This window comes from Panicum virgatum, chromosome 1N, assembly GCF_016808335.1.
Source record: "Panicum virgatum strain AP13 chromosome 1N, P.virgatum_v5, whole genome shotgun sequence".
NCBI classification, from domain to species: Eukaryota; Viridiplantae; Streptophyta; class Magnoliopsida; order Poales; family Poaceae; genus Panicum; species Panicum virgatum.
Genome location: NC_053145.1, coordinates 8,627,737 through 8,641,155, shown reverse-complemented (window position 1 = coordinate 8,641,155; position 13,419 = coordinate 8,627,737). Strand labels below are relative to the sequence as shown.

Here is a 13,419-nt window from a genome sequence, read left to right as displayed (position 1 = left end):
CTTGGTGAAGATGTCAGCAAACTGGGAGGTAGTCGGTACATGGAGTACCCGAACATCGCCGATTGCGACTCTGTCGCGCACGAAGTGTAAGTCGATCTCCACGTGCTTCGTCCGCTGATGCTGGACGGGGTTGGTGGAGAGATACACGGCGCTGACGTTGTCACAGTAGACGAGCGTGCTCTTGGCGAGCGGGCTGTGGAGCTCCGCCAAGAGCTGTCGTAGCCAAGAGGCCTCCGCTACGCCGTTAGCGACAACCCGGTACTCCGCCTCGGCACTGGAGCGGGAGACAACCGGCTGCCGCTTGGACGACCAGGAGACCAGGTTGCCGCCCAGGAAGACGGCGTAGCCGGAGGTGGAGCGACGAGTGTCCGGGCAGCCAGCCCAGTCAGCGTCGGTGTAGACCACCAGCTCAGCAGAGGACGAGCGGTGAAGTATTAGGCCGAGGTCCATAGTGCCACGGACGTACCGGAGGAGACGCTTCAGCGCCGCAAGGTGTGACTCCCGGGGATCATGCATATGGAGACAGACCTGCTGAACAGCGAAGGTGAGATCCGGCTTGGTGAAGGTGAGGTAATGCAAAGCGCCGGCCAGACTCCGGTAGGCGGTAGGATCAGCCACCGGAGCACCCAGATCAGCAGACAGTTTCGCCTGAGTGTCGACTGGAGTGAAGCAGGGCTTGCAATCAGTCATCCCAGCCCGCTCCAGAATATCGAGGGCGTACTGCCGCTGGTGAAGGAGAAGACCAGACGGGCTAGGCTCAACAGTGACGTCCAAGAAGTGGTGGAGCTGACCGAGATCCTTCATAGCGAACTCCCGCTGCAGAGAGGAGATGACACTCTGAAGCAACTGCGGACTGGAAGCTGTGAGCACAATGTCGTCGACATATAGCAGCAAATAGGCAGTCTCATCCCCACGGCGGTAGGTGAAGAGAGACGTGTCAGACTTGGCCTCGGTGAATCCCAGTGTCATCAAGAACGTGGCGAACCGAGAGTACCAAGCCCGAGGAGCCTGCTTCAGTCCATAGAGAAACTTGTTGAGCCGGCAGACCATATGTGGATGACTCGAGTCCACAAATCCCGCTGGCTGAGAGCAGTAGACAGTCTCTGTCAAAGTGCCGTGAAGAAACGCATTCTTCACGTCCAGCTGGTGCACAGGCCAAGAGCGCGAGAGCGCAAGCGAAAGGACCGTGCGCACCGTAGCGGGCTTCAAGACTGGGCTGAAGGTCTCATCATAATCAACACCAGGCCGCTGAGTGAACCCTCGGAGAACCCAGCGAGCCTTGTAGCGCTCCAGTGTGCCATCAGCCCGACGCTTATGCGTCCAGATCCACTTCCCAGTCACTACATTGCAACCAAACGGACGCGGCACGAGGTCCCACGTCTGGTTGGCAAGAAGAGCCGCGTACTCCTCTTCCATCGCGCGACGCCAGTGAGGATCCGCCAAGGCGTCGCGGACAGAGGAGGGTACCGGAGAGACCCGCGGCTCTCCCTCGGTGGCGGAGAGAGTCGCGGTCTGAGACGCCATCCGCCGAGTCACCATGGGATGGATATGCCGAGGATCCCGATGGACGACTGGCGGGTGGTACACCTCCGGCTCTGCTCGAGAGGGAGCCGGAGGAGGCGGCGGCGGCGACGGCTCCAGTGTCGGCGTCGCATGAGCCAACGGAGCAGGAGGCGGCGCCGGAGTTGACGCGGAACGGCGCTGGTACACCTGCACCGGCTCAGCGTACCGCCGCGGCGCCGAGGTCGGCGCCTTGCGACGCCGGTACACCTGCACCGGCTGAGCATACCGCGCAGGGGCAGGGGAAGACACCGGGGCCGCGTGTGGCGCAGCGGGAGACACCGGGGCCGCGCGCGGCACGACCGGAGGTCCGGGGCCGCGGGTACCGGGGCCGCGCTCGGCGCAGCAGGGATCACCCGAAACGGTGCTGGTGCGCCGGGAAAATCTGCAGGAAAAGGACAGACAGGTAACGGTGGCGGAACCACCGGGTCAGTCGGAAACATAGACTACAGCTCGGGGTCAGGAGAAGGTGTAGAGGAGGTAGAGTAGGGGAAATCCGACTCGTCGAAGACGACGTGTCGGGAGATCAAGACGCGGCGAGTGGTGAGGTCAAAGCATCGGTACCCCTTGTGGTCAGGGGAGTAACCGAAGAACACACACGAGTCGAGCGGGGCGCCAGCTTGTGAGGAGCGGTGGCGGAGGTGTTAGGGTAACACGCACACCCGAAGACCCGAAGGTGGTCGTAGCGAGGAGGGGTACCGAAAAGAGCGTGGTGTGGAGTGGGAGCAGGAGAAGCAGTGGACGGAAGACGGTTGAGCAAGTAGGTGGCGGTGTGGAGGCTCTCAGCCCAGAAGCGCGGGGGGAGAGAAGCCTAGATCAGAAGGGTGCGCACGACGTCGTTCGTCGTGCGAATCATTCGCTCAGCCTTGCCGTTCTGAGGAGAGGTATACGGACAAGACATACGCAGCTGAACACCTCGAGACAGGAAGAAAGACCGGGAGGTGGAGTTATCGAACTCCCGCCCGTTGTCGCACTGGACGGCCTTAACGGTGAGGCCGAACTGAGTGGACACCCAGGCAAAGAAGTGGAGGAGGGTGGGGAAGGTCTCAGACTTGGCACGCAAAGGAAACGTCCAAGAGTAGTGCGAGAAGTCATCGACCACCACCAGATAGTACTTGTAGCCAGAGAGGCTGAGTACAGGGGAGGTCTACAGGTCACAGTGAACAAGGTCGAATGCATGCGTCGCATGCGAGGAAGAAGAAGAAAAAGGGAGCCGAACATGACGACCGAGCTGGCACGCATGGCAGAGGGGCTGAGCAGAAGCCCTAGTACCAGGAACATCGGTACTACGACCGAGCTGAGCCAGAACGTCGCGGCCAGGGTGACCAAGACGACGGTGCCAAGTGGTGGAAGACGGCGTCGCGGCAAAAGCAGCAGACCAAGACGGCCAGGGTGAAGAAGACGAGAGTGGTGCAGCGGAAGAAGAAAGGCGAAGGGTGTAAAGGGGCCCGTGCTGTCACACCGGAGTAGCGGACGCCGGGAGGCCGAATCCTTTACAGTGAGGCTAGAAGAATCAAACTCGATGGAACAAGAATTGTCAGCTGTAAACTGACGAATGGAAAGAAGGTTATGAACCATCTGAGGAGCAACAAGGACATTGGGAAAACGAAAAGAGGAAGGAGCAGAACCCACGGCGGTGACAGGAAGACAAGACCCGTCACCAACCATGATGGAAGGACAAGAGGGGTGTGGGGGTCGAACAGAAGAGAGGATACCGCCATGTGGGGGTGGTGTGGAAGGAGGCACCAGAGTCGGCGATCCACTCGGTGCAGACCGGCGGCGTCCCCCCATGGCGCTGAAGGACTGCGCTAGTGCGGCCTGGTCCCACCCCCCAGGCCAGGTCGACTGCTGGGTGGAGCGGGTGGTGTCCAGAACGGCGCGAACAGGGGAGCAGCAGCGGCGAGCATTGCCGCCGGCTGGGGCTGAGGACGAGGGCCCCACCCCTGCGCGGCGGGCGCGACGGCCTGGGCCTGTGTGGCGGGCGCGGCAGCCTGCGCGGCGACGATGGAGGCGGCGGCCCGCGTGGCGTGCGCGGCGGGCGCGACGGCGGCCACAAAGGCAGGCGCAACGGCTCGCGCGGTGTGCGGCGGGCGCGACGGCCTGCGCGGCGGCGATGGAGGCGGCGGCCCGCGCGGCCTGCGCGGCGGGCGCGATGGTGGCCACAAAGGAGTCGGCGGCGGCCAGGTTTGCGGGCGCGACGACCTGAGCCTGCGCGGCGGGCGCCATGGCGGCCTGCGCGGCGGCAGCGGCGCGGACGGCGGCGGCGGGCGCGGTTGTAGCCACGCCCACGGCCACGTCCATGGCAGCGGCAGCATACGGCGCGTCGCCGGGAGGCATACCGAAGGCCAGCCAGGACGGAGGAGGAGCAGCGGCGGCGCGCGCAGCGGTGCCCGCGGCGCGCGCGGCGGCAGATGCTTGCGGCGGCGGGCAGCTGGGTCGGCGCGGCCGGGGCCAGATGGGCCGCAGGAGGGACTAGCGGCCCAGGACGGATGAGGACCAGCGGCGGCCCAAGAAGGGGCGCCACATCTGCCCCACCCGCAGAGGAGCATCCGCCACGACCACGGCAGAGGAGCAGAGGAGCGTCCACCACGGCCTCCACAGGTGCTGGAGCCGCGGCGACCAGGAGCGCGGCCGGCGCCGGGGATGGGGCCGCAGCCCCCGCGTCACGCTCGCGCTCGGCGGCTAGGGCAGTGGCGCGCTCGCGCTCGGCGGCTAGGGCGGCGGCGGATCCGGGCTCCGCGCCCTGGGGCCACTTGGCGCGCTCGCGCTCGGCGGCTAGGGCGGCGGATCCGGGCTCCCCACCCTGGGGCCACCTGCGCAGAGCCGGGAAGGGTGCCCCGCCGGCACCAGAGGCCGCGCTCGCGCCCAGGACGGCAGCAGCGGCATCCGGATCCAGAGAAGGAAGGGCGGACGCGCGCGGCGCACGGTCCTGGGGCCACGCGTGCGGCGCAAGGGCGCCGGCAGCGGCGCCGGCGGCTGCGCCAGCTGCACTCCTCGGGTCCCCGGCCGGAGGCGCGCCGGGGGCGGTGGGTCCGGCGGCGTCATGGACAGAGGAGGTGGGTCCGGCGGCGTCATGGACGCTGGAGGCGGCGGATCCAGTGGATCTAGTAGCAGAGGAGGGAAGGAGAGGGTAAGAGGAAGGGGGAGGAGGTGCCAGCGGCCGGCGGCCAGCCATGGCGGCGGCGGCGGCGGCGGCACCCAGGGCAGAGGAGCCCGCGCCCAGAGCAGGGGAGGAGCTCGCGCCCAGGACAGGGAAGCTCGCGCCCAGAGCAGAGGCAAAGGAAGAGAGGGGAGGGAAGGAGGAGAGGGAAGGGAGGGGCGGCGGCGGCGGCCAGCCGGCCATGGAGGCGGCGGCGGCAGCCATGAGAGCTAGGCTGATAGCAGAGGTAAACCCACCGGCCACGCATTTCTTCCGCTGCGCGATTTCCCCTGCGGGGTTCGCTGAGACCAGCAGCCATAGGCGCTGCGCGGCGCGGCTCGCTCGCCGTAGGGGGAATGTTGGTCCAATGATAAAGCCCCCCTCTCCCCCACTCTAACACCTGGGTTTTAGGGTCGGAGTGGCTAGAGGGGGTGGTCTAAGTAAAAGGAATTACATAAATAGAATATCCATGCAGTCCTAGGTGAGGTCCACCTGCTAACCTGCTTAGCCTGGCATCTGTAGTGCTGGTCGACCATCAGGTGTTTATATAGAAGTTGCCTAGCAGTTATGAAATAAATGCGAGTACATGGATTAATTCCCAGTGATATATTTCTATTAAGGATACAGAAACTAAACTTTCCTAGAGCAGATCAGTAAAGACCATGTTGTGTGTTACATCACATTCTTGTGATTGTGTAGTGCAAAACTATTCTCAATTTTGTACACTAGATAGCTTCTCATGCCTATCGTTGTCTTTTACATCACCTTTGGTTCCTGTTATATTAGGCAACTCCGGATATGGTTAGTTTAGGGTTGATTGTAATCCCAGGGTAACCTTCCTCATCTCTAGGAGAGGCTACTTGCCCTCCAAGCCATGTACTCCTATATAATCAGCCCAAGGGGCTCAAGTAATATATCCCACGCAATATACATAATTTTACAGTTCCAATCATTTGTCCTTTTAACTCTAGGCACGTAGTCCAGGAACGGAGTTACTGCTCTACTTCTGTCAGCATGTTTTATCACAATTAATGATGAATCCCTCTATTTGCCATGCTGCAATAGGCAATAAACAGTTTTTTGTAAATTGCTAAGGAAACTCGAAGATACATCTTTGTATATTTGCACGCCAAAAACAAAACTTAAAATGTGATCTAATTTTGTGACTTGAGCTAATAGCACAGTAGTTCCAATGTTATTATGCTTATTTTTGCCAAACTCTATTGCAACTTTATAATTGAAATGCTTGTGTGCTAGCAGCTAGCATTGTTCAATTACCATACAATGTTTCCTGATTATTATTTATGAGATCCAGAGACTATGTTTTAATTGTGCAATGCTCTTTATGCTTTTGACCAACTGTAATATCCCATCTTCAGGAGTTTTGGAGATGATTAAATGAACCAGTTAAATGGTTAGCCATATAGGCAATCTGATAATCCACTTTTTTTTTCAATTCTTGTTACAGGTTACTAAGGATGCTGTCCATGGGAGTGAAGCTGGCAAAGCAATTTCCTTCTATGTTCTTGATGCACTAATTAGTATTGATCATGAAAAGTATTTCTTAAACCAGCTTCAAAGTCGAGGGATTCTTAGATCATGTCGAAGTGATATTACAAACTATTTGTCAAAGGTCTGTACTGCCACTGCTCTATCTTTTACCTTTTTTTTCTTTTCATTTTGCAACCTGCTGATCCCAAGTTCAGATTTCGTGCTATCATGCATTCACGTCATTTTGATATTGCTGATTTTTCTTGACAAATGGATCAGTCTTTGTGGACTCCTTTTTCTTACAGTGAATGTTTGGGTGGGTAATGTCAAGATTGGGAAAATTATAGAACTAACATAGGCAAACCTTGTAAGACTTGCACAGCGCACAACAACAACAACATAGCCTTTTTTCCCAAGCAAGTTGGGGTAGGCTAGAGATGAAACCCGAAAGAAATAAGTTCAAGGTTCAGGCACATTGATAGCTAGTCTCCAAGCGCTCCTATCCAAAGCTATCTCTTTAGAGATATTCCAATCCTTAAAGTCTCTCTTAACCGACTCATCCCACGTCAGTTTAGGTCTACCTCTACCCCTCTTTACATTATCGACCCGCTCAAGGACCCCATTACGCACCGGCGCCTCAGGAGGCCTTCGTTGGACATGTCCAAACCATCTCAGCCGATGCTGGGTAAGTTTCTCCTCAATTGGTGCTACTCCGAACCTATCCCGAATAACTTCGTTCCGGACTCTTATCCCTCCTTGTGTGCCCGCAAAACCACCGCAACATCCGCATCTCTGCTACACTCAGTTGCTGGACATGTCGCCTTTTTGTAGGCCAACATTCAGCACCGTATAGCATCGCCGAACGAATTGCTGTCCTATAGAATTTGTCTTTTAGCTTTTGTGGTACCCTCTTGTCACAAAGGATGCCAGAAGCTTGCCGCCATTTCAACCAGCCAGCTGAAATTCTATGCCTAACATCTTCATCAATGTCGCCATCCTTTTGTAGCACCGATCCTAAATACCGAAAAGTATCATTCTGAACCACCACTTGTCCATCTAGACTAACGTCTCCCCCCTCATGCCTAGTCGCGCTGAAACCGCACATCATGTACTCGGTCTTGGTCCTACTAAGTCTGAACCCTTTCGGCTCTAACGTGCGTCTCCACAGCTCTAACTTCCTATTAACCCCTGCCCTACTATCGTCAACTAGCACCACATCATCAGCAAAGAGCATACACCAAGGGATCTCACCTTGTATATCCCTTGTGACCTCATCCATCACTAAAGCAAATAAATAAGGGCTCAATGCTGACCCCTGGTGTAGGCCTATGTTAATAGGAAAGTCAGTGGTGTTGCCATCACATGTCCGGACAAATGTCGTCGCATCCTTGTACATATCCTTAATGAGGGTAATGTACTTAGTTGTGACTTTGTGCTTCTCCAAGGCCCACCACATGACATTTCTCGGTACTTTGTCATATGTCTTCTCAAGGTCAATGAAGACCATGTGCAAGTCCTTCTGTTCTCTATCTCTCTCCATCAATTGTCGTATTAAGAAAATCGCCTCCATGGTTGACCTTCCAGGCATGAACCCAAATTGGTTTTGGGTCACACTTGTCACTCTTCTTAGGCGATGCTCGATAATCCTCTCCCAAAGCTTCATCGTATGGCTCATCAGTTTAATCTCACGGTAGTTAGTACAACTTTGAACATCACCCTTGTTTTTGAAGATAGGTACTAATATACTTCTCCTCCATTCTTCCGGCATCTTGTTTGACCGAAAAATGAGATTAAAAAGCTTAGTTAACCATACTATTGCTCTATCTCCTAGGCATCTCCACACCTCAATGGGGATACCATCAGGGCCCATCGATTTACCTCCCTTCATCCTCTTCAAAGCCTCCCCGATCTCTACCTCCTGAATTCTCCTCACAAAACGTCTGTTGGTATCGTCAAAAAAGTCATCTAACTCAAGGGTAGGGCCCTCACTCTCCCCATTAAACAACTTGTCGAAGTACTCTCTCCATCTATCCATGATCTCCTCATCCTTCACTAGCAGTCGATCTGTCACATCCTTAATGCATTTGATTTGGTTGATGTCCTTTGTCTTCCGCTCGCGGATCCTAGCCATCCTATAAATGTCCTTCTCCCCTTCTTTCGTGCCTAGCCGCTGATACATGTCATCATACGCCTTACCCTTTGCTACATTCACAGCTCGCTTTGCAACCCTCTTCGCTAATTTATAGCTCTCGATGTTGGCTGCACTCTTGTCAAGTAAGACTTGCACAGCGCAGACTAAGGTTTTAAAGTTGGACTGCCATTCCTGTAGATGGTGGGAAGGAGAATATGGCTTTGAAGTAAAAATTATCTAAAGGTTCCCAATTCCCAAAAATATGATTTAGGTTTCCTGTCATAATCAATAACTTGCTCGTCCAGCTTGTGTTTGTTTTCATGACAAACAGTATGGCTCCAAATGCGATTTGAGCCTTTTCCATTGTCATATTTATCTGAGCTATACATACTCCCTCCGCCCAAAAAACAAGTCATCCTAGCAATTCTAGGACAAATTAACAAGAAGGTAAATGCCCATGTTTGCCCCTATTTATTAGCCATATTTGACACTAATTGATTTTTGCATGCACATGCATTTTCTAAATAGGCTAAGATGACTTGGTTTTTGGGACAAGTTTTGTATCCTAGAGTGGCTTGTTTTTTGGGACGGAGGGAGTATGTGTGTAGCTTTATACTTTATGTTTTTTTTAACTTGAATAATTAAGTGCAATGTTTAGTTTATTATGAGGCTGAATAACTTTTTCATGCTATACTAGGTATTTGAATATTGGAACTTGCCTGAAATGGATATATATTTGATTGATAACTTTATTTGAGCATATTCATAGTTTCCTGGACATAGATTTTCCATTACCATGTGTTGCAGTACACATATATGCTTAGGATGACCTATAATTCGATGAATATCGCTCCAGAATAAAAAAGGGTCTGCCTAGAGAATACTTCATGCAGGTTTTATTGTGATGATCTTTTCGTCGTTCCACTGTGTCTAGCATTTTACCCTGATATGTGGTGTCATCAGTTTTATGGGTGTTTTTCAGGATTCATCATTCACATCAGAATCTTCACAGCGGTTTTGTACTGTCGATGCTCAGTTCTCATTACTGCTAAGAATAAGTCATCAGTATGGCAAACATGGCTCCCAGATTTTGTTGTCCATGGGTGTTCTACAAAACCTTTCATCATGCAACCTCATGGGTGTGCAAAAAAAGGTGCCCTTCGTTTGCAAATATAACTACATATTTATGAATTCACACTTACAGTTTTGTATACTGTCAGGGAAATTCAAGGGCAATCTCCAATACCATAAAAGAACGGGCTGGTGAAATTGATAAGAATAAGTCACTTATTGCACCCGTACTGCGAATAGTCACCTCTTTTACATCACTTGTGGACTCAGCTGATTTTCTTGAGGTTAGCTGATTTTGGGTGGCAGTATAATGCACATTCAGTTGTGTGATTAAAAGGGAGATCATCATTGAGTAAAATTTTTATCTGTGTTTCGTTGCTGATTCTGCAGTAAAAGTAATTTAACATTACAACAAGCAATCAAAATCAACTAAGAGAAACACTACTTTCTTATGTGTGTAGTTATCATAACTGGATACATATCTTCACTGCTGTATAGTACCGACATTTTAAGAATCTGGCCTTTTGAATCGTGTTACTTCAGGTGAAGAACAAAATTGTACGAGAGATAGTGGACTTTGCAAAGCAGCATCAGTCGGTTTTTAGTAGCATTTTAAGGGAGAACGTTTCCGGAGCTAATTTGTTTACATTGGAGCGGCTTAGCTTGGTGGTTTCTATTCTCAGCAAGGTTTACTGTTCACTTCTTATTTGATTTTGGTCACTCTTAATCTGTTTTATTGGATCACAAGTGCTAATAATTTTGTAGGTGTGGGCATACGAGGAAAATGAGGAATGCAGCTATATCCAAGATCTATTTGCCTTGATGCATTCTCTTTTTAGCCTTGACTTTGGGTCTCTGAATTTTATGCAATCGCCAAACATGATTGAGGTGAGCCTAGTCCTCTTTATAATAAACATATTATAATGATGACTTTATGCACCCACGTCTTTTTTTAATACCTCTACATGTTGCTGCATGCCAGAATCAGAAGTCAGAATTTGTAGCGTTTGGTCTTTGCTTCAGCCTTGTATCTTACCTGTATGTTCTGGCTACAAAGAAGAACATGCGATTTCAAGTGAGTAGTACTTTAAACCTACCCTCTGCAAATGAAAAAAAAAAGGAATGTACGTGCTGCAAGTTGAGTTTTTCTTAAAAGAAAAATTCAGGTAGCACAAATGAAATGGCGGAGGGATTAGTTCTTTTGTAAAATATTTGACACTAACGTCTTCCAACACCTTGGTTTTGCAGGTTTCGAATGACTATAATAATGACCAACAACAACCAACACTACAAATGGTTTCTGATCTTCTGAATTCAATAACTTTAGCCCTAGAAAGAGTAGCTGAAGAAAAATATATGCTATTAAACAAGGTATTTCTGTTTCTGACTTGCATGTTCACAAATTTACTTGCGGATTTTCATTTGAATGGAATATTGAAGTATGGAGAATGAGTTATGCATGGTAACCTGACTTGGAATGTAGATCCAGAATATATTGAAATGGTTGCTATTATCAGGAATTCTGAGGTAGTTCATACTTTTTTCTGGATAGCTAACTTGTCTGATTTTGTTGTTTAGGTTCGTGACTTGAATGAGTTATCCAGAAAAGAGGTCGATGAGATAATAAAATTATGTATGAAGCAAGATTGCATCTCTCCCAATGATAATATCCGTAAAAGGTTACCTTTTTTCTGCCTTACAGATTCTTTGCAATATTCTTGGTTCTAACACTTGCTGCTTTTGTCTAGTTAATCCTTCAACAATATGTGCAATTGGGTGACACGTTTTCTTTATTTGCAGGAGGTACATTGCAATGATAGATTTGTCTTGCATGGCTGGGAACCGAGATCAGCTTATAACCCTTCTGCTTCAAATAGCGGAATGTGCCATTACCATTCTCCTTGTTCATTTCCAGGACGAGTAAGAATGCTTATTATTAGTGTAAATAAAGGCTGTATATCTCATGATTCTGTTCTTATTACATTAGAAAATCAACATTTTTCTCTGCATTTGCAGGGCTTGCACAAAAGATCTTTCTCCATTTTCTGATGAGCTTCTTCCTGTACTGGAGAGGCTTGAACATTTTAATGAGGTATGAAGTTCGCATAAATTGATATTGTTACTATTGCTCCAAGGACCAAGTAGTTTGCCATGTTATGTTCACTCTGCTTTCACTTATAAGCTTCCATGTTGTAAGGTTGAAATATGGCTGCTATTTTGTACCATGAGATCAATATATATTTAATCCTTCAATAATTAAACTGGACTCTAAAGGGAAACCATGTTTAAGCCTAATTATTTTTGTCTATAAACTTTAATACATTTATTTGCTTTTCAGGATAAGGTTGGACGTAGTCTAAAGTTGTTCCACAGATCTGTTAGCACGCTAAAAGAGATGACCATCAGAAACATGACCGTATGACAGATTGGTGTGTTGTACAATATACATGTTTTGTATGATAGGCTACACTTCGCTAGATTTGTGGATGTATAACATTATTGTTGTGCTAGCTCACTTATTGAATTGCATTAATAACTTGGACTGTCCTGAGGCATTCAGTTTTATGTTACATGCCATGTTTGCTGCTTTTGTTGTTTGTTTGGGAGTGTCTTGTATTATCCTTTTCCCTCCTGACGAGTACTCCCGTGCTCCCAAAACACATCCCAAAAATTCTTGTTTTGAAGAGAAACGAAAAATAAGGCTTCAACGGTGGCCTATCTCGATGCCTAATTTCTCCCCAGTTCTAAAAACCACGCCGTTAGGAGCTGCCATGATGAGCTCCCAATCGCAAAAAAAAATTCACCTCACGCCTCGCACCAGTCTCCATTCGCGCCATCTTGCCCCGCCATCCACCCTCCAATCTTCGCCTCATTCACACCTTAATTTTTCTAGCATCTTTGGAGGTCAGAGGCTGGGTTAGCCCCCAGGTTCAATGGAACCCTAAGAGAGGAGTCAGGTTCTCTCTGCGATACGGCTGGCGGCGGCCTCACTCCCAGCGAGACGTGCTGCTCGGGATTCGAACCCGGCACCTCATGGTCTGAGGCTTGGTATTGTAGCGGTTTTTTTATTTTTTATTTTCATTTTTTATAAAAATATTTTTTTATTTTCAAAATTTACAAGAATATACCCGGCCGTCCAACTGTCGGGCGGCCGGCACCTGGTCGCCCCGCTGCCGGGCGACATGGGCTTATCTGTAAAAATTTTTGTAAAAAAATTGTGTTCCGGTCCCTGAAGGACCGGTCGCCCGGCAGCGGGGCAGCCGGCCCTTCAAGCCGCCCGGCCCTTCAGGCCGCCCGGCAGCTGGGCGGCCGGTCCAGGCTAGTTGGTTCTTCAATATTTTCAGAGGACGGAAAGAGCTCATGTTTCATCTGTCTGCTGGTCTGATCGTGACAAGCTCACTGCTTTCTCTCCACCGAGCAAATCAGCACCTGCTCTCCTTTTTCCACGCTAAGCACAACAGAGCAATCAATTAGCAGCAGCAACTCTCTCTCTTCTCTCTCATGCATGCACACTCACGCACTGGCAAAAGCTTTCTTCTCTCTCACTCATGCACACTCTCTTCTCTCCCGTCCAGGAAGAGCTCGTGTTTCATCTGCCTGCTGGTCTGATCGTGACAGTGAGGAACAGAGGTGGCGGCGGCTTGAGAGGAGGCACATGGCGTGAGGAGCAGGAGCCCAGGCTGCTGGCAGTAGTGTGGTTGGGGAAAAAGAAATAACTGGGGGCATTAAAGAGGAGCTCTGGCTGCTGCTTGTGCTATGTGCCTGTGCGTGAGTGTGCATGCATGCATGAGAGAGAAGAGAGAGAGAGAGCTGCTGCTGCTAATTGATTGCTCTGCTGTGCTTGGCGTGGAAAAAGGAGAGCAGGTGCTGATTTGCTCGGTGGAGAGAGAGAGCAGTGAGCCTGTCACAATCAGACCAGCAGGCAGATGAAACACGAGCTCTTCCCGTCCTCTGAAAATATTGAAGAACCAGCTAGGCTAGACCGGCCGCCCAGCTGCCGGGCGGCCTGGGGGGCCGGCCGCCCGGT

At 50.8% G+C, this 13,419-nt stretch overlaps 1 protein-coding gene across 4 annotated transcripts in view; it reads left to right on the top strand.

The window, feature by feature from the left end:
* The window catches only part of LOC120655026 (nuclear pore complex protein NUP205-like), a 33,405-nt gene extending 21,426 nt beyond the window's left edge, over positions 1–11,979 (top strand). For 2 of the 4 annotated variants that reach the window (XM_039932744.1, XM_039932743.1), the window contains exons 35-45: positions 6,168–6,332; positions 9,304–9,474; positions 9,542–9,676; positions 9,936–10,079; positions 10,158–10,280; positions 10,375–10,467; positions 10,641–10,763; positions 10,971–11,071; positions 11,193–11,312; positions 11,409–11,484; positions 11,731–11,979. In XM_039932744.1, the coding sequence (XP_039788678.1) occupies positions 6,168–6,332; positions 9,304–9,474; positions 9,542–9,676; positions 9,936–10,079; positions 10,158–10,280; positions 10,375–10,467; positions 10,641–10,763; positions 10,971–11,071; positions 11,193–11,312; positions 11,409–11,484; positions 11,731–11,814 (1,335 nt within the window). In that variant the 3' untranslated portion in view covers positions 11,815–11,979. Of the gene's footprint in view, positions 1–6,167; positions 6,333–9,303; positions 9,475–9,539; positions 9,677–9,935; positions 10,080–10,157; positions 10,281–10,374; positions 10,468–10,640; positions 10,764–10,970; positions 11,072–11,192; positions 11,313–11,408; positions 11,485–11,730 lie in introns of those variants that run through there. The other 2 variants (XM_039932742.1, XR_005667270.1) reach the window with 2 other exon arrangements.
* The last annotated feature ends 1,440 nt before the right edge of the window (positions 11,980–13,419 follow it).